Here is an 18,874-nt window from a genome sequence, read left to right as displayed (position 1 = left end):
GGACAGGGACGTCTTCACTGGGAAAGCCGCGAACAAAGACGCAAAGGAGGCCTTCAACAGGTTGCCTTGATGGCTCAGATGGTAAAGCATCTGTCCTCGGCTGAGCTCATGACCCTAGGTCCTGGGATCAAGTCCTACATCCAGGCTACCCACTCAGCAGAGAACCCGCTTCTCCCACGGCCCCTCTCTCTCTTCCTCTAAACTAGGGGGTAGGAGGGGAGGGAGAGAAGGTCCGAAACGCGCCAGGTGCGTATTTGGGAGAAAAGCAACTGAGGAGAAAGGGAAAATGAGCGCAAAAAACACCCTAAACGCAACTCTTTCTAAATCGTCGCTCTCAGGTTACGTAGTTCCGTAGTTTACAAGCGAGGTCGCAGGTCACTAGAAACAAGCGTCTGCCGCAACAGCCTCCATTTTGCTTTTGGGCACCAACCTCTGGTGAGTTTATGCCTCGCCCACCTTCCTTTCTCTCTCGTCATCATGGAGGCGGGTTTTCTTCACGTCCGAGTGAACTTCAGAGAAACCCAGTGGCGGGGGCGGGGGGCGGAGGTAATGGAGCAGCGAGGGCCAACCCAGGCAGACGGGACTGGGGAGGTGCACTCTGCCCTCATTCAAGATGGCGGCGCAAGCCCCGCGCTTTGTCCCGTCCGGCAGCACGCGTGCTTAGCCCGCCTCTCAGGCTCGGCGCTGCAGGGGCGGGCCTACGGCAGGGGGCGGGCCTACGGCAGGGGGTGGGCTCGCGCCCTGCGGCCTGGCCTTAAGTCATCTGCGGCGCGGTTGCCACCTTTTCACCACCGTTAGCATTGCCTGGTTTTGGTGGGGGAGATGGAGCCGGTGACCGTCGCGCCTGACAGCGGCGACCGGCCAGGGGCTCTGGCGAACTCAGGCCTGTCGGCTTCCCAGCGTCGGGCCGAGCTGCGGCGGAGGAAGCTGCTTATGAACTCGGAACAGCGCATCAACCGGATCATGGGCTTTCACAGGCCCGGGAGTGGCACGGGTGAGAGCCTCCCGTCTTCCCTCACTCTCCCACCCACCGCTCTGAGTCTTCGGGATCGTTCTTGCTTTCCCTGTAACGCCCCTCTGGCCTTTTGAAAAAGCTCTGCTCTCTGACCTCCCCTCTTGTCTCCGTTTCTTAGGTGATGTCCCAAGTTCTCACTTAATTAACCCCCGGACCTTTCTAGTCCCTTTCAGTTTTCCGTGGGCTTCGCTCTAAGATTGTCCCCCATCTCCGCCGCAGGCTGCGAAGCCTTGGCTCCTATGCCATGGTGCCCTGTGCCCAGTTATGCGAGAGAGTCCCTTTTTCGTTCCCCACGCCCTCCCCTCTCTTGCAGGGCGCACCTTTTATCCCGTCAGATGGCTCTATTGTGCGCCTCAGGGAAATGACTTTCCTTTATTTCCGTTCCAAATGCTTTCCCTTCCAGTGCCTTTCCTAGCGTCTGTCTGCCTTCTTTTGCGTTTCGCGGTTACTCTGTCGGCCCTCCCGCTCTTGTGTTTACTGAACAGCTCCCTAGTCCTTCGTACGTGGAAATGGGACTCTTACGGTCATAGTCTGGTGTCTGTGTTCAGTGTCCTCAACACTGTCATCTACAGGCTTTCTACAACAGGAAGATAAAACTGGGTGACCGTTCTTTGTACCCCCAGCAAGTGGGTCGTGCCCCCCTGAGGTCTTCTCTCCTAGTGTGCTGAGATTGATACGATTGATGTCGGGAGCCGCATTTAACCCTAAAGAGAGTTCCTCATTTCTCGCCCAGTGCATGTACAATTCAATGAGTATTCATGTGAATATTTATTGAGCACTGAGTATGAGCTAGTGTTCTCTAAGTTTCCATTGGTTGCCTTTTGTGATTGACTTTTATTCAGTGTTTGCAAGCTACTTAAAGCTTTGTGATTTCTGTGGGCTTTAGCTAGACAGCAGTGAACTTTTGGATAGTTCACAAGTTACCAGGAAAGGTAATAAGCACTCTTTCAAATTCTTCTAGAGCAATAGTTAGAAGACACATTTTTCCTTTTAATGATTATCAACAGGATATTATTTCCGAAGACATTTATTGTCCTTCTCAAGCTATATTCTGTATTTTGTTCTTTTGCTTTGAAAATTCTGTCACTAAAGGTTTTGTTTTGCTTTTAAAGCAGAGCAGCATCTTCAAACTGCTTAGTTACCTACGAATGGCTCCCTCACTACAGTAGAAGGATTATGTAAACAGTAGCTTTACTGTAGGATATGCCACACCCTATGCTGGCAGGACTCTGGATTCAGAAAGTAGTATTAAAATACAGATTTTTAAAAAGTTTAATGATTTTATATTTTTAATCAAATAAATTAGAGCAGGCAATGTAGTCATTCTTCTGGGAGATATTATCCGTGAAAACCTGGTCTTTATAGCTTGCTCTATCCATGATCATCTTTCCCACTTTGTCTCCTAGCTTTATCTTCCTACTCCCAAAGTTTGGGTTGTATCCTCTTTTGGGGTGGTATATATTCTAAGGGTGGAGAGGAAGGAAACAGTTTATGTTTTATGCAGAATCAGTATTTAGATAATATCTGCTAGACTGCAGAGTTCTAGCAGTAGCCGCATATTTTTTAATATGAGAGGTGTTTGCCAGTATATACTACATAAGACTTCTAAATTTCTTTTCTCAGAAGACGAAGGTCAAACAAAATCAAAGCAGCAGGACAGTGACAAATTGAACTCCCTCACCATTCCTTCAGTTTCAAAGCGAGTAGTGCTGGGCGATTCGGTCAGTACAGGAACGACTGACCAGCAAAGTGGTGTGGCCGAGGTAAAGGGGACTCAGCTGGGAGACAAATTGGACTCTTTCATTAAACCACCTGAGTGTAGTAATGATGTAAACCTTGAGCTCCGGCAGCGGAACAGAGGGGACCTGACAGCAGACACTATCCAGAGGGGTTCTCGCCATGGCCTTGAACAATACCTCTCGAGATTTGAAGAAGCAATGAAGCTACGAAAACAGCTGATTAGTGAAAAACCCAATCAAGAAGATGGAAATACAACAGAAGAATTTGACTCTTTTCGAATATTTAGATTGGTGGGATGTGCTCTTCTTGCCCTTGGAGTCAGAGCTTTTGTTTGCAAATACTTGGTAAGCAGCAGAGTGGAAACTGCAAATTGGCTATGGAATGAATGGTTTTACTCCATGGAATTGATTTCCAGTATTACTATTAACCAGATTCATATGGCTCTTTGGAGATATAAACTGTTGTTCACCTTAGATATAGATGAAATGTTCTGGTAAAATACAGAGCCCAATAATAATTGCTTAACTTTTTCTATACTCTAGGTAGCATTCTGAATGCTTTACATGTATTGAGTCATTGAACCTCATCCTTCTGATTCTACGTTTTATGGAATGAAGACTCAGAGGTTAAATCATTTGCCCAAGGTCACATAGTTCTAAGTGACAGCTAGGCTTTAACTTAGGCAGTTTCTTTCCGAAATCAAAGGGTAAAGTATCTACATGTACTATATATAAATTACCACTTTTCAAATAATTTGAACCTCAAAATGCAGTTCTGTGGTCCTAAACAGATGTAATTTTTCTGTGATTCAGCAAGCACTTGAGCATTTCATAATGTTGTAGTATCATAATGGCAGTCCCATATTCTTGGTGCTTTCACCTGCCAGGAGAAATGAAGAAAAGCATAGTTCATAGTTCAGTGTCTTGCTCTTAGAAGTATTTCCATTCACTAGGTATTTTAGGAATAACTACCAACTAGTGAGCTCAAAGCAAATTTTCGAGATAATTAAAGTTTATATTATTCATCAAGAAAGTTTTTTAAAATCTATTTTATGCACATTTTTTCTTAAAGAGAATCCGTTGTACAGACTTAATTTGACATTACATTGTTATTATGGCTTTCAGCATTTAATGAGATATGTAGCTCCTTTTTTTTTTTCCCCTTAAGGGCTCTGTGCTTTTAAGATTTTTAAAGTTAATGTCTTATTTATGTGTGAGGAGGTTTTTTGTTTGTTTGTTTGCAGGTTTTTTTTGTTTTTTTTTTTTTAAAGATTTTATTTATTTGTTTGACAGAGAGAGATGACAAGCAGGCAGAGAGGCAGGCACAGAGAGAGGAGGAAGCAGGCTCCCCGCTGAGCAGAGAGCCCGATGCGGGGCTCGATCCCAGGACCCTGAAATCATGACCTGAACCGAAGGCAGCGGCTTAACCCACTGAGCCACTCAGGCGCCCCTGTTTGTTTGCAGTTTTTTGGGTTTTTTTGTTTTTCTGTTTTTTTGCTATCAGATCAGATTTACAGCTGTTATTTCTCACAGCTTTCATTATACATCCATCTGGTAATGTTTGCTCTTTCACTCCCTTCATAATATTTTTAATTTTAAGAATAAATGTAAATTAATTATCATTTTGGTCTTTTCAGTTTTATTGTGCAAGAAGCAAGATAACCACACCATTTTACCTACAGTAAGAATAGCTTGTCATTTAGGTGCCAGTGGTATATTTAATGAGATAATTTCTTGTCCGAGTGTCTGGGAATGGATGGCATCTAGTGAGTACTGGGCCTTTTATGTGTGCTTTGAAATTGTTGTTTGATTACTTCTAGATGAGAGAGATGTTACTGCATAATGTTTTATACATCTGTCACCACTGAATATTTTAAATCCTTAAAAGAATAAGTTTTTGTGAGAGTAGACATTTTGGGTACATTGAAAGAATGTGACTTGACTTGAGAGACATATTTTATGATGAGGAGATCCAGTCCCTTTATTTTTTTTACTCTTGTGCAGAAACAAGACTGCTTTCAGCCGCTACAATTAAATATATGTGTATTTTTTTTTACAGTTTTTTTGCTTAGAATTTTATAGCTGCTCTTGATTTGATTTGAATGATGATGTTGAAAATACATAATTTTATTTTCTGTCTTCACAGTCTATATTTGCTCCGTTTCTTACTTTACAACTTGCGTACATGGGACTATACAAATATTTTCCCAAGGTAAATTAAAACTTTTTCTAAATTATGGTGATGTATTTAGACTGATTGATGACTAGATGATTTTAAGAACTTAAAAAAAATTAGTCATACTCATGGTCTGAATCAGTGCTACTAGAAGTGTCATTGGCCAACCAACGCTGATCTTAAAACTATTTATTTATTTTTTGTAAAAGTTCAGAAAGTGAGTGATAGAAACTTTTTGGCAATTTGACATTGCTGTAACATTTTTCATGTTTTACAAAAATGTTGGTCCATCATGGATTGGGGAGAAAACTTAACCACAGAGTTTGAATAATACTTTTCTGAGAAAATATTCAGTTTAATTATTTAGTGAATTTAGTAATACATTTTATCTGTAATAAAGGAAATTAATTTAATTTTATTTTATTTAAAAGATTTTATTTATTTATTTGACAGACAGAGATCACAAGTAGGCAGAGAGGCAGGCAGAGAGAGAGAGGGGAGGAAGCAGTTCCCTACTGAGCAGAGAGCCCGATGTGGGGCTCGATCCCAGGACCCTGGGATCAGGACCTGAGCCGAAAGCAGAGGCTTTAACCCACTGAGCCACCCAGGCACCCCTAAAGGAAATTAATTTTAAAATGGGTTCATTTATCTTACTATGCTCTTTACTGGATGCCTAATAATGCACTGTGTCTTTAATGTCAAGGCCCTGGTATTTCCAAGAAATATTTGGCCAAAATTGAAAAACCGAATCATGGAGAGTGTCCGTGTTTACCTAGTCTGCTTAACTACAAATGTATACACAATTTTACGGGACTTGGCTGGTGTAGAAAGTAACCTCACTGATGTAATTGAGTTTTGTGTGAGGTTTTTGTTTTGTTTTTGTTTTTTTTTAAGACTTTACTTATTTATTTGAGATAGAGTGAAAGCCAGACAGAGAGCATGAGCAAGGAGGGGAGGGGCAGAGAGAGAAGGAGAAGCAGGGTCTCCACTGAGCAGGAACCCCAATATGGGGCACAATCCCAGGAACCTGGGATAATGACCTGAACTGAAGGCAGACACTTAACCCAGGTATCTCTTGTGTGAGATTTTTACTGAAAAACTGCTACTTCGTCTTTTGCTTAATCATTTATAATGCACCGAAAGACCTCATGTGTGTTTTCAATGGATTTGAAACATTTACATTCATGAAGAGTTAGATTATATATATAATACAGAAAGGGATGTAATTTTATTTGTAAATTTATTTAACTTTTTTGAATGATATAGGTGTATATTTATTGAAAGATTGATTATAGTTTTGCAATAGCAAAGTTTAGAAACAGCGAAGATGTCTACTAATAAATGACTCATTAAATTATGGCATATCCGTTGAGAATGATGAAGCTCTGATATATGGATAATGGTGAGGTTGCCCAGAAATATTAAGAGAAGAAAGCAAAATGCAGAATACGATCTAAAGTATGCTACTTTTTTCATAAAAAGGAGGAAAATAGGGGAGCCAGGGTGACACAGTTGGTTAAGCATCTGACTTGGTTTCAGCTCAGGTCATGACATCAGCGTCCTGGGATCAAGCCCACACTCAGGCACCACACTCAGCATGGAGTCTGCTTAGATTCTCTATCTCCCTCTCCTGCTCGTGCTTTCTCTCTCTCTCTGTCTCTCTCAAATAAATGGATAAAATCTTAAAAAAAAAAAAAGGGGGAGAGAAAAATGGATACTTGATTTTCTTGTGTATGTGTGAAGACACTTTGGAAGAATTTTTTAAGATTTTATTATTTATTTGAGAGAGAGAGCATATGTGGAGTTGTGGGTGAGGAAGAGGGAGAAGCAGCGTCCCCACTGAGCAAGGAGCCTTATAGAGGACTCAGTCTCAGTACCCTGAGATCATTACCTGAGCTGAAGGCAGCCATTTAACTGACTGAACCACCCAGGTGCCCCTCAGCTCAGGTTTTTATCTCATGGTTGTGTGTTTGACCCCCATGTTGGGCTCTACACTGGGCACGGAGCCTACTTTAAAAAAAAAAAAGAAAAGGGAAAAAAAAAACTCTACAACCCCAAGATCAAGAGTCACACACTCCGTTGACTGAGCCAGCCAGACACCTATATACTCGACGAATATTGCATGAAACTATTAACAGTAGTTATTTGTGCTAGGAGTGTGTATGGGTTACTAGGGGGAGAGAAAAGGAAGGGAAATTACTATATACTTTTTTCTCAACCAAACATTTTGTTGTAGCTTTTTTTTAAAGATTTATTTTACTTTTATTTATTTGACAGAGAGAGAAAGAGAACACAAGTAGGCAGAGAGGCAGGGAGAGGGAGAAGCAGGCTCCCCGCTGAGCACTCCATCCTAGGACTCTGGAATCATAGTCTGAGCCGAAGACAGATGCTTAAGCTACTGAGCCACCCAGGCGCCCCTTATTTTTTATTTTTTAAGATTTTTGTTTGTTTGAAAGAGAGCTTGTGTGCAGGGGGTAGGGAGGGGAGCGTAGAGGGAGAGAGAGAATCCAAATCAGACTTCCCACTGAGCACAGAGTTCATTCCCACTGAGTACTCCATCCCAGGACCATGAGATCACAACCTGAGCTGAAATCAAGAGTCAGGTGCTCAACTGACTGAGCCACTCAGGTGCTCCGGGACTTTTTTTTTAAGTAATCTCCACGTCCAACATGGGACTTGAACTCAGAACCCTGAGATCAAGAGTTTCATGCTCCACCAAAGGAGCCAGCCAGATGCCCCTTATGACAGTTTTTATTTTTATTATTTTTTAAATATTTTATTTATTTATTTGACAGAGAGAGAGAGATCACAAGTAGGCAGAGAGGCAGGCAGAGGGGGCGGGGGGAACAGGCTCCCGGCTGAGCAAGGAGCCCGATGTGGGGCTCCATCCCAGGACCCTAGGATCGTGACCTGAGCCGAAGGCAGAGGTTTAACCCACTGAGCCACCCAGGAGTCCCGCCTTAGGACAGTTTTTAAACTCACAGAAATGTTTAAAGAATTGACAGTGAACTACCGTTTACACTGATGACCTAAATTCTATAATTAACATTTTGTTATATTTTCATGTATTTAAGAGTATGTTGTAGTTGTAGACATCGGTATACTTTACCCCTGCACATTATGGCCTACATGTCATTAACTACAATTCAGTGGTGGTTTATGGTTCTTTTTTTTTTTTTTTTAAAGATTTTATTTATTTATTTGACAGAGAGACATCACAAGTAGGCAGAAAGGCAGGCAGAGAGAGAGGAAGGGAAGCAGGCCCCCTGCTGAGCAGAGAGCCCGATGCGGGACTCGATCCCAGGACCCTGAGATCATGACCTGGGCCAAAGACAGCAGCTTAACCCACTGAGCTATCCAGGCGCCCGGTTCTTTTTTTTAAAGTAAAATTTTTTTACAGTGAAATGTTCAAGTCTTTAGTATACCATTTAATGAGTTTTTCACCCTGTGAAACCCAAATGTTTTCAAGGTTTAGAATGTGACTGTGGGGATGTTCCAGTCAGCTTCAGCCTCTACTGACTGAGGATCTGATTTCCTTTTTCCCACTGTAGATTAGTTTTGCCCGTTTCAGTACCTCTTTTTATTTTTCTTTCTTTCTTTCTTTCTTTTTTTAAAGATTTTATTTATTTATTTGTTAGAGAGAGAGAGCGTGAGCACAGGCAGACAGAGTGGCAGGCAGAGGCAGAGGGAGAAGCAGGCTCCCTGCCAAGCAAGGAGCCCGATGTGGGACTCGATTCCAGGACCTTGGGATCTTGACCTGAGCCAAAGGCAGCCGCTTAACCAACTGAGCCACCCAGGCGTCCCTTTTTTTTTCTTTCTTTAAGATATTAAGTAATCTCAGGGCACCTAGGTGGCCCCTAGGTGGGTTAAGCCTCTGCCTTCAGCTCAGGTCATGATTCCAGGGTCCTGGAATAGAGCCCTGCATCAGGCTCTCTGCTCAGTGGGGAGCCTGCTTCTCCCTCTCTCTCTGCCTGCCTCTCTGCCTACTTGTGATCTCTCTCTCTCAAATAAATAAATAAAATCTTTAAATAAACAAAAAAGATATTAAGTAGTCTCCATTGTGGGGCTTGAATTTACAATCCCAGGATCAAGAATTGCATGTTCTACTGACTGAGCCAGCCAGGTGCCCCCTTTATACATGAGATCATTCCTATACATACTTTTTTGTACAAGGCTTCCTTTATTCTCCATAATTTTGAGATTCATCCATGTTGTTGAGTATATTGGGCCTCACCCCCCCCCACCTTTGTTTTTTCTGACAAATATTCCATTGTGTGACTGTATCCATTTGTTTATCTGCTCTCCTGTCCAGGGACATCTGTCTAGGGCTGTTTCCAGTTATTGGTTATTATGTCTAAAGTGGCCTATGATTTCTCTTGGGTAACAATACCTTTTTATATTTAGAAATTTTGGGGGGTGCCTGGTTGGCTCAGCTGCTTTTGGCTCAGGCCATGATCCCTGGGTCCTGTGTTTAAGTCCTGTGTTGGGCTCCCTGCTGTGCAGATAGTCTGCTTCTCCCTCTGCCTCTTCTCCTTGTTCGTGCTCTCTCAAAAAAAAAAAAATCTTTAAAAAGGTTTTTAATCATGTGACTAGATTTGGTGATACCAAATCGACTAAGTAAATGAAAATTCAGCCTTAAATGTCTTTAAAAATTAGCCAAGAAAATTTCATCAGGGAATACATGTTCTGGGTGCCTGGGTGGCTCAGTCAGTTGAGTGTCTGCCTTCGGCTCAGGTCATGATCCCAGCTGAGCCCCACATCAGACTCCCTGCTTCTTCCTCTCATACTCCCCCTGCTTGTGTTCCTTCTCCCACTGTCTCTTTCTCTCTGTCAAATAATAAATAAAATCTTAAGAAAAGGAAATAGATGTTCATTGATCTCCTACTACATGTGTAACAAGTGTGAATTCCTTTGCATGACCGTTAGAGCTCTATAGAATGTTCCTATGATTCTGTCACAAATAATAAAGTATGGCTATTACTCTTCTCTTACTTTTGTTGTCTAAGATGTACCTCCAATAAGATTTCTCCTCTCATTTTTGTCCGTCTAAATCTTGGTCACTCCTGAAGGTCTGTTTTTGATTTTACTTCCCTTTGAAATCCTTCCCTGGGCTTTCTTTATACACCTAACCCTGGAGTAAGTTTCTATCTTCTTTGAGCCACTGTGCCATACATTATTCATGTACTTCATTTAACAGTGATTTATGTCTCGTGTATTAGTGTTTATTCTGTTTTTGTCTTGGCTGTTGTATATATCTTAAATTGTTACTTGTCTTGCCTTCCTTCCAAGATAAGACCTTTTTTTTTTTTTTTCCACTTTGAGAACTTGGTTAAAGGTTTTTAATCATGTGACTAGATTTGGTGATACCAAATTGACTAAGTAAATGAAAATTCAGCCTTAAATGTCTTTAAAAATTAGCCAAGAAAATTTCATCAGGGAATACATGTTCTGGGTGCCTGGGTGGCTCAGTCAGTTGAGTGTCTGCCTTCAGCCACTTTACACTTTACACTTTACACCTTTAACCAGTTTGCTGCTTTACATATTATAAACTTAGTAGATGCTAATATATTACTGACTGATGTTTTGAAACTTCATTAACAGGTTTGATTCAGGCAAAAATAATAGCACTGATAATGTTTGTGTATAGCTTAAGTAGTCTTCTGAAAGCTGTAAGATTTATCAAAGTCTTTCTGTATACAGGGTGAAAAGAAGATAAAGACAACTGTACTAACAGCTGCCCTTCTATTATCTGGAATTCCTGCTGAAGTGATAAATCGATCGATGGATACCTATAGCAAAATGGGCGAAGTTTTCACAGATCTCTGTGTCTACTTTTTCACTTTTATCTTTTGTCATGAACTCCTTAATTACTGGGGCTCTGAAGTACCATGAAGCTTGCAGCACTCAGCAGGAGAAGCTTACCAAAAAGCACCTTCTCTTCAATACTGCAGTGTCTCTAAGGAGGCAGAAGGCTTTACACCTTTATGTAATTCTTGTACTTGATAGGGGTTGTAAAATCATTTGATTAGGAATGGAATGGCAGGTTCCCTGATTTAAAAGCGTTGAGTTTGTCTTAATACTGTTGTGAAGAATAGACTTCCATTGTCATTAATTGACTTTTCTTGTATAATTAGAATCCCTAGTCTCCACCTTTCTCTAACTTCTAAGATTTGTAATTTCTCTTTTGGGAGCTGAGCTGCTGCTTTTAGGAGAGCACATGAATACGGTCTCATCCAGCCCCAAGGGCTGCAACTTGTATTTGTGTTACTCTGTCCTGAGAAATGGAGCCATCTTAAAAATAAAATGAGAGAAACTGAACTGTCTAATGTTAAGTCTGCACATGCTAACTTATAAAGGCTATTTTGTCAAGTATCTTAATTTATACTCCAGTGCAAATATGGAGTAATGAAACAATTTTTAATATTCATACATGTGAAATTAGAAGGTATTTATAAAGGTATTCATTTTCATTTTTATTTATGAAAAATTATTTTTTATTTAGAAAAAATTTTTAAAAATATTTTATTTATTTATTTGACAGAGAGAAAGCATAAGCAAGGGGAGCAGCAAGCACAGGAGAAGCACGCTGAGCTCCCTGCTGAGCCTGATACAGGGCTCAATCCCAGGACCCTGAGATCATAACCTGAGCTGAAGGCAGACACTTAACTGACTGAGCCACCCAGGTGCCCCTATAAAAATTTTTTTATTACCAAACTCGTAATTGGGAATTTTCACTTTTGAGTTTTCAATTTCTAGTAGTAAGGTTTTTAATTTATTTTTATTATTTACTTAAAAAAATTTTTTTTAAGATTTTATTTACTTATGTGACAGAGACACAACTAGACAGGAAACACAAACGGGGAGTAGGAGAGGGAGAAACAGGCTTCCTGCTGAGCAGGGAGCCCAACGCAGGGCCTGATCCCAGGACCCTGGGATCCTGACCTGAGCCGAAGGCAGACTCAATGGCTAAGCTACCCAGGTGCCCCGTTTTACTTTTTAAAGGTTTTTTTTTTTTAAGTAATCTTGAACCGCCCCCCCCACCCCCAGTGGGGCTGGAACTCATGATTAAGAGTTGCATGTTCCTCCTGAGCCAGCCAGGTGCCCCTAGAAGTAAGGTATTTAAGCAAACGAGAACAGCATGATTAGTACATAAAGAATTGGGATTTGAAAATTCACTGGGGTATGCAACCCAGTATCATAAATCCCCTTTTAAACAACTTGGTAACACTATCATATTTGGAAGGTTATAAAACATTAAACATCATATTGCTTAATTTTAAATTTCCTTAAAGATTTTTGTATAAATTTGATTAATCCTTGTGAAATTATAAATATATATACCTTCTTTTAGTTACTCCCAAAGTCTTTATTTATTTATTTATTTATTTATAGATTTTATGTATTTGGCAGAGCACAAGCAGGGGGAGCAGCGGAGGGAGAATGAGATGCAGACTTCATGCTGAGCAGGGAGCCCGATAAGGGCCTCCATCCCAGGACCCTGGGATGATGACTTGAGCTGAAGGCAGACACTTAAGCCACTGAGCCACCCAGGCGCCCCCAAAGTCTTTATTTTTGTTATTTTACTTTGAACCACAATAATAGAGAATAAGTATAATTAAGTGTATTCCTCTGACTTAGGTAAGATGATAAATACACATTCTTCCTGACTCCCTAATGAATCTAGTATCTAGAGGATTAGAAAGCACCCTTGAATGTCATTTCCCCTCTGAATTCCTGGGAGGACACTAGTGGTCTTCCATTGCACATATTTATTTCTTTTGTTTCTTCTCTTTTTTCCTTTCATTTCTTTCTCTTTTTTTGTTCTTTTTTTTTTCTAATATTTTTCTTTATTTATTAAACTGAAAGAGATCACAAGCAGACAGAGAGGCAGGCGGGGCGGGACGGGGGGGGGGGGGGACGGGGGAGGAGGCAGGCTCCCCGCTGTGCAGGGAGCAGAATGCTGGACTCAATCCCAGAACCCTGAGATCATGACCTGAGCTGAAGGCAGAGGCTTAACCCACTGAGTCACCCAGGTGCCCCTCCTTTTGTTTCTTTAAAAAGAACAAAAAGGCCTCAGTTAGCCAGTTGACACATGGGAAGCCTTAATAGTTCTAGATCATCAAATCTTGTCAGAAGAGGTAGCTATAATATATCTGTGTCTCTTGGTGCCGCCTTTTTTTTTTTATTTAGCCAACTGGCATCTTTCTAATAATTAAAGTATGTTTGATAATAATGCACAGAAATGGGAGTTTCTCAGTTTGGGGAATAAACTTTTACTTAGGAATTTCAAGGACTTGAAATATTCATGGGTTAAAAACTAGACTGAAAAAGTGATATCTTTGGACTAGTAGCTTTTTAGGCTGATTAGTTGTATAAATGGATGTGAATGTATCACCATTGGTACTAAAAATAGCAAGAGGGTTATGAGAGAGAACTGGGTTAATTAGAATCAAAATCTGCTTTGGAAGTCAGGGCATTTTGTTAAAAGTGATGTGTCGGAGACATACTGGACTATAATTACTTCTTTTATCTGCCCTAATAGTTAAAAACAGCTTTTTCTGGGACATAGAATTGCTCCGAACTTTACATAAACTTGCTGTGAAGATAAAAAGCCTTTCAGGATTGTCACATGAATGTGTTCTCTTAAAGGGAAGTTAGTTCTAGGGGGCACCTGGGTGGCTCAGTTGGTTAAGTGTCTGACTCTTTGTTTTCTACTCTGGTCATGATCTCAAGGTTATGAGATCCAGCTCCAGGTCGGGTTCCATGCTCAGTGGGGGAGTCTGCTTGAGAGTCTCCCTCCTCCTTCTGCTCCTCCCTCTGCTCTCTCTCTTGCAAATCTTTTTCTTTTTTTTTTTTAAGTGGGAGTTAGAAATGAACATCTTGAAAACAGCTCTGGCCTGGGTATCAGATGCACGGGTTCTGGTTCCGGTTTAGATTCCGAAAAGATTAGTGACCTAGGATTAAGTTTGTGTTTGTTTCCAGAGTCTCCATTTTCTCAGTTGAAATCAAGAAATTCAAGTACGGGATTTAAAAAATCTGTTCCTGCTGTAACATTAAGTTTTGCTTGGCCTCATCCAATTTCATGACTTCAAATACTGCATTCTTAAACATTCCATAAAATGTTTTTGACCCCTCTCTTTTTTTTTTAAGATTTTATTTTTTTATTTGAGAGAGTGAGAGAGAGCATGAATGAGGAAAAGAGGGAGAAGTAGGCTCCCCACAAAGAGGGAATCTGACTCAATCCCAGCATCCTGGGATCATGACCCAAGCCCCCTCAGACAAGTTCTATTTCTCCCTTGAACCCCAGATTCCTGTGTCTCCTATATGGCCATTATCTCCTGGATATCTAGTAGGCAGCTCAAACATCACATCACTACATCAGATCTACTGATTTTCTCTACATCCCCTATCAAATTTCCTGCTTCCATGCCTTTCTCCACAAGATCACCACACCCCCACAGCAGCTCTGTTTAAAGCCTGATGGGAGGCATAAAGATGACATTCACATCTAACTTAGTGTTTGGAGAGCTACGTGTGGAATATATCCAGAATCTGACCACTTGTCAGTGTCTCCATGTTTAAGTCACTAGTGGTTTCCTATTTCTCTTAGATTGAAACCAATACTTGTTACCTTTAGTCCACAATGAAGCGATGTAGAATGACTCTGATACTTCCTGTCCATTCTGTCAGGTGTCAGCCCAGGCCTCTTTTACCCTGGGGATGGACTGTACTGTTGTCACCAATGGACAGGAAGGCACAGAGGAAGAGCAGAAGTTTGTCATGGAGTCATAACTAGGTTTCCTCTTCTTCTTCTTTTTTTTTTTTTTTTAAAGATTTTATTTATTTATTTGACAGAGAGAGATCACAAGTAGGCAGAGAGGCAGGCAGAGAGAGAGAGGAGGAAACAGGCTCTTCCCGGAGCAGAGAGCCCGATGTGGGGCTCGATCCCAGGACTCTGGGATCATGACCCGAGCCAAAGGCAGAGGCTTTAACCCACTGAGCCACCCAGGCTCTCTGGTTTCTTCTTTTTTTAATCAAGTGTTTTGAGGTCAAATTTATATGCAGTAAAATGTGTCAATCTAAAGTTTACAGTTCATTGAGTTTTGATGAATGTGTACATACACGCATCAACCTCCACAATCACAATCTGGAACTTTTCTTTCTTAGGCAGAAGAATGTAAAATAGTACAGACGAATGTTAACTATGAGAGCTTCTGTCTACATTATAGCTTTGTGTCAAAACAGTACTTAACAATTCAGTGTGTTCTCCTAGATGAGTCATTCTCACCTTAAGTATAATTTCAAAATTGCCCAAGAAGCTTAAAAATTCCCAGTGCACAGGAAGCACTCCAGACCAAGTAAATCAGAATATCGGTATAGAACGCATGGATCCATTTATGTATATTTTTTAAGATTTCATTTTTAGGTAATCTCTACACCTGACCTGGGACTTGAACTCACAACCCTGAGATCAAGAACTGCATGTTCTATAGACTGAGCCAGCCAAATATCCCATCATGTACGTGTGTGTGTGTATGTATGTATAGTGAGAGAGAGAGAGATTTTATTTATTTGGCAGAGAAGGCACAAGCAGGGGGAGTGGGAGAGGGAGAAGCAGGCTCCCAGCTGAGCAGGGAGCCTGATGTGGGACTGGATTCCAGGACCCTGGGATCTTGACCTGAGCCTGAGGCAGATGCTTAACCATCTGAGCCACCCAGGCACCCCATCATGTATTTTTAATTTTTTTTTAAGACTTTATTTATTGGGCCCTGGGTGGCTAGTTGGTTAAGTGACTGCCTTCACTGGGGTCATGATCCTGGAGTCCTGGCATCCAGTCCCACATGGGGTTCCCTGCTCAACTGGGTGTCTGCTGCTCCTCTGACCCTCCTCCCTCTCCTTTCTCACTCTCCCACAGATAAACACATAAAATCTTTTTTTTTTTTTTTTTTTTAACACATAAAACCTTTATTTGAGAGAGGAAGAGAGAGAGAAAGAGAGAGGAAGGAGGGTCAGAGGGAGAAATTGACTCCCAACTGAGGGGAGAGCCAGACCTGGGTTGGATTCAATCCTAGGATCCTCGGATCATGATCTGAGCCAAAGGCAGACACTTAACCGACTGAGCCACCCAGGCACCCTCCTATCATGGGTGGTTTTTTTTTTTTTACAGTGTCCAAGCTCAAGCCATGTTGAGAAACACTATAATCTTAGGAATATATTTTTAGCTTTTCCTTTTCTCTACCCTCTTAACTCCTACTCAGTCTTCACATCTCACCTCAAAGGTCACATGCTCAGGGAACCTTTCTGAACTCCTCTCCTATGCTGTAATCTCATTTGTATTACATTTGCTTGTGTTTTTACTTATGTCTATATACCCCACTAACTTGTAAGCTCCTGGAATGTAAGACATGCCCCACACATATAACATACATATAAATGAATGAGAGTGAATGATGTTGGTAGCATCACTCAGCTCAGGTTAAGGGGTGGGAATGCATATGGTGCCTCAATGTCCCTTGCAGGAAAGACCTTCTTCTTCTTTTAAATAATTTAAAAAAAATTTTTTTTAAAGATTTTATTTATTTATTTCACAGAGAGAGATCACAAGTAGACAGAGAGGCAGGCAGAGAGAGAGAGAGAGGGAAGCAGGCTCCCAGCTGAGCAGAAAACCCGATGCGGGACTCGATCCTAGGACCCTGAGATCATGACCTGAGCCGAAGGCAGCGGCTTAACCCACTGAGCCACCCAGGCACCCTTTTTAAATAATTTTTAAAAAGTATTTTATTTATTTGACAGAGACACAGCAAGAGAGGGAACACATATGCAGGAGGTTGGGGAGAGGGAGAAGCAAGCTCCCTGCAGGGCTTGATTTTAGGACCCTGGCATCATGACCTGAGCTGAAGGCAGACGCTTAACCAGCCGAGCCCTCCCCAGGCGCGGAAGAAAAGAACTTCTTAGGGCCCGCAAAGCCAAGGCACCTTTCTCCATTGCACTAAAACGCAGACTTTCATGCACCGCAGGGAAAACCCCGCCCGCGTCTTTCGCCGCGGCAGGCGCTGTGCGGCCTCCAGCCGAGAGAGAGCGCTGTGGAGAGAACAGCTTCCGCCCGCTTTCTCCTTCTCTTTGCCGCGGGCGCCAGCACGTCCTGTTTTCGTTGGCCGCTCTTCGATGGCCGTCGCCGCTGTAGCTGCTGCTGCTCCCCCGTAGTGCTGCTCTTCGCCTGGCTAGCTGAGGGCGACGTGACCTCCTCCTTTGTGCTGTTCTTCTGCGCGTTGTCCCGAAGGGCGGTGCTTTTCCCGCGGCCGGCAGCATGGGCCGGGAAGTCACGGTGAGGGCGGCGCGCCTAGCGGGCGAGCGGGCGGGCGGCTTCCTGGGACTGGGGGAAAGAGGCGGGAGTTGAGGTGGCAGCGGGACCAGGCCTGAATCGGTGCGGCCCCACGTGCGGCCAGCGCTCCCCGCGGCCACCCGGGGGGCAGGGAGACCTTGGCCGAGGGAGTGACTGTACTTGGGCCGGTGACGCTCGCAGGGTTCCCTACACTGCCATCGCCCGTTGCAGCCCCTGGAGCGGGACCACCGCTCCAGGAGGTCAGTGATTGGGTACCACATCCCGCCATTTCCACGAAGCCCTCCGTGATCCCTCCGTCAGTAGTGATCCCAGTTGAATTTCTTACCAGTTCGCGTTTGCCCCCTTTCCCTGGCGCTTGTTGCTGTCTATTTTAGTACCTTATGCGTGTCTTCTATTTTTCCAAATCAGTTGAAAGGAGCTGGAGGCTAAATATTTTTACATCATATACAACATTGAACGTGACTAGGCTTTTAGTGGGCTGCAATAAATACTTGTTGCATGGAGATTTATTTCTCCGGTAGATATCATATTTCTTTGTTATGTATTTTCTGTCCTTTTAACACCTGGATTGGTAGGTCTTATTAGAATTCTGATACCTCTTCAAAACTTTAGATTGTTAAACGGGGTTTGGGACCTTGAGGTTATTATCTTAAAGATGAATATTTGCTTTGTATTTAGCAGTGAATGAAAGATCTTTTTATCTGGGTTATAAATAATAAGTAATAGTAGCTTATTGAGATACAGTTAATGTTTAGGGAAATGGACAAAGCTTAAGGGTAGAACTAGATGAAATTTAGCAAATCCATAAACTCAGTACCATCACATGGATAAAGATAAAGAATGGTTGTATATTTACAGAGAATTCTTGTGCAGGTCTTTTAAATTGCTATTCATCTGGCTACCCAAAGCAGAAACCTGGAAGAGAGAGTTTATTTAATTTTTCTCTCGTACTGTCTAAACCCAGTAAGATTCTACACCCCGTCTCCATTTCTGCTCTCTTACTTAATCCAGGCCCTAATCATTTATTGTTCAGACTGCTACACTTGCGTCAAATTGATTATCTTCCTGTGATCTTTGCACTCCTACTAGGTTCCTCACACTGCAGCCACAGTGACACTTCTGAAATAAAGATTATGTCATTCCTCTCTTTCATCCCTGTTGGTTCTTACTGCTTCCAAAGATAAAGTCAGACTATTTAGCACATCCTTCAGGACCCCTCACAAGGAAGCTTCTTCCAGCTCTTTAGCCTTTTCCCCTGCCTGCATGGCTTGTGCTCTAGGTTGGTTCAGGAACTTATGGAAGGCTCAGAAATGGGATGGAGCAAGGTGTTCGAGAAATAAATAAAGAGCCCAGTTTGCCTACATGTCTAGGTGTCATGAAGGGTTGATGATAAGTGGTAGGAGGTAGGTTCTAAAAGGGAGTTGTGTCCAGAATGTCGGTGGATTATAGATTTAAAGAATTTGAGGGGCCCTTTAGTGGCTCAAGCTGTTAAGCATCTGTCTTCGGCTCAGGTCATGATCCTAGTGTCCTGGGACTGAGCCCTGCATCAGGTTCACTGTTCAATGGGGAGCCTGCTTCTCCATCTCCCTCTGCTGTTCCCC

The 18,874-nt window shown here is 42.3% G+C and overlaps 2 protein-coding genes across 2 annotated transcripts in view; both read left to right on the top strand.

Moving 5' to 3' along the window:
• Nucleotides 1–712: 712 nt before the first annotated feature.
• On the top strand, nt 713–11,248 carry CAMLG (calcium modulating ligand). Its single transcript, XM_032336691.1, has 4 exons — nt 713–994; nt 2,639–3,099; nt 4,901–4,966; nt 10,631–11,248. The coding sequence occupies exons 1-4, from the start codon at nt 823–825 to the stop codon at nt 10,820–10,822; spliced, it is 891 nt and encodes a 296-aa protein (XP_032192582.1). The 5' UTR covers nt 713–822; the 3' UTR covers nt 10,823–11,248.
• A 2,553-nt stretch (nt 11,249–13,801) lies between these two features.
• DDX46 (DEAD-box helicase 46) overlaps nt 13,802–18,874 on the top strand; it is a 74,385-nt gene continuing 69,312 nt past the window's right edge. Inside the window, exons 1-2 of the mRNA XM_032337931.1 lie at nt 13,802–13,858; nt 16,948–17,255. Of these exons, the coding sequence (XP_032193822.1) occupies nt 13,802–13,858; nt 16,948–17,255 (365 nt within the window). The remainder of the gene's footprint in view (nt 13,859–16,947; nt 17,256–18,874) is intronic.

This window comes from Mustela erminea, chromosome 3, assembly GCF_009829155.1.
Source record: "Mustela erminea isolate mMusErm1 chromosome 3, mMusErm1.Pri, whole genome shotgun sequence".
Classification (NCBI taxonomy): domain Eukaryota; kingdom Metazoa; phylum Chordata; class Mammalia; order Carnivora; family Mustelidae; genus Mustela; species Mustela erminea.
This window is presented reverse-complemented; position numbering and strand designations above follow the sequence as displayed.

Bases quoted from the DNA above. Each gene is read 5' to 3' on its own strand.
- CAMLG (XM_032336691.1), top strand. From the start codon at position 823: ATGGAGCCGGTGACCGTCGCGCCTGACAGCGGCGACCGGCCAGGGGCT. The intron at 995-2,638 runs GTGAGAGCCTCC...TTCTTTTCTCAG, and splicing joins CAGGCCCGGGAGTGGCACGG to AAGACGAAGGTCAAACAAAA. The intron at 3,100-4,900 runs GTAAGCAGCAGA...CTGTCTTCACAG, and splicing joins CTTTTGTTTGCAAATACTTG to TCTATATTTGCTCCGTTTCT.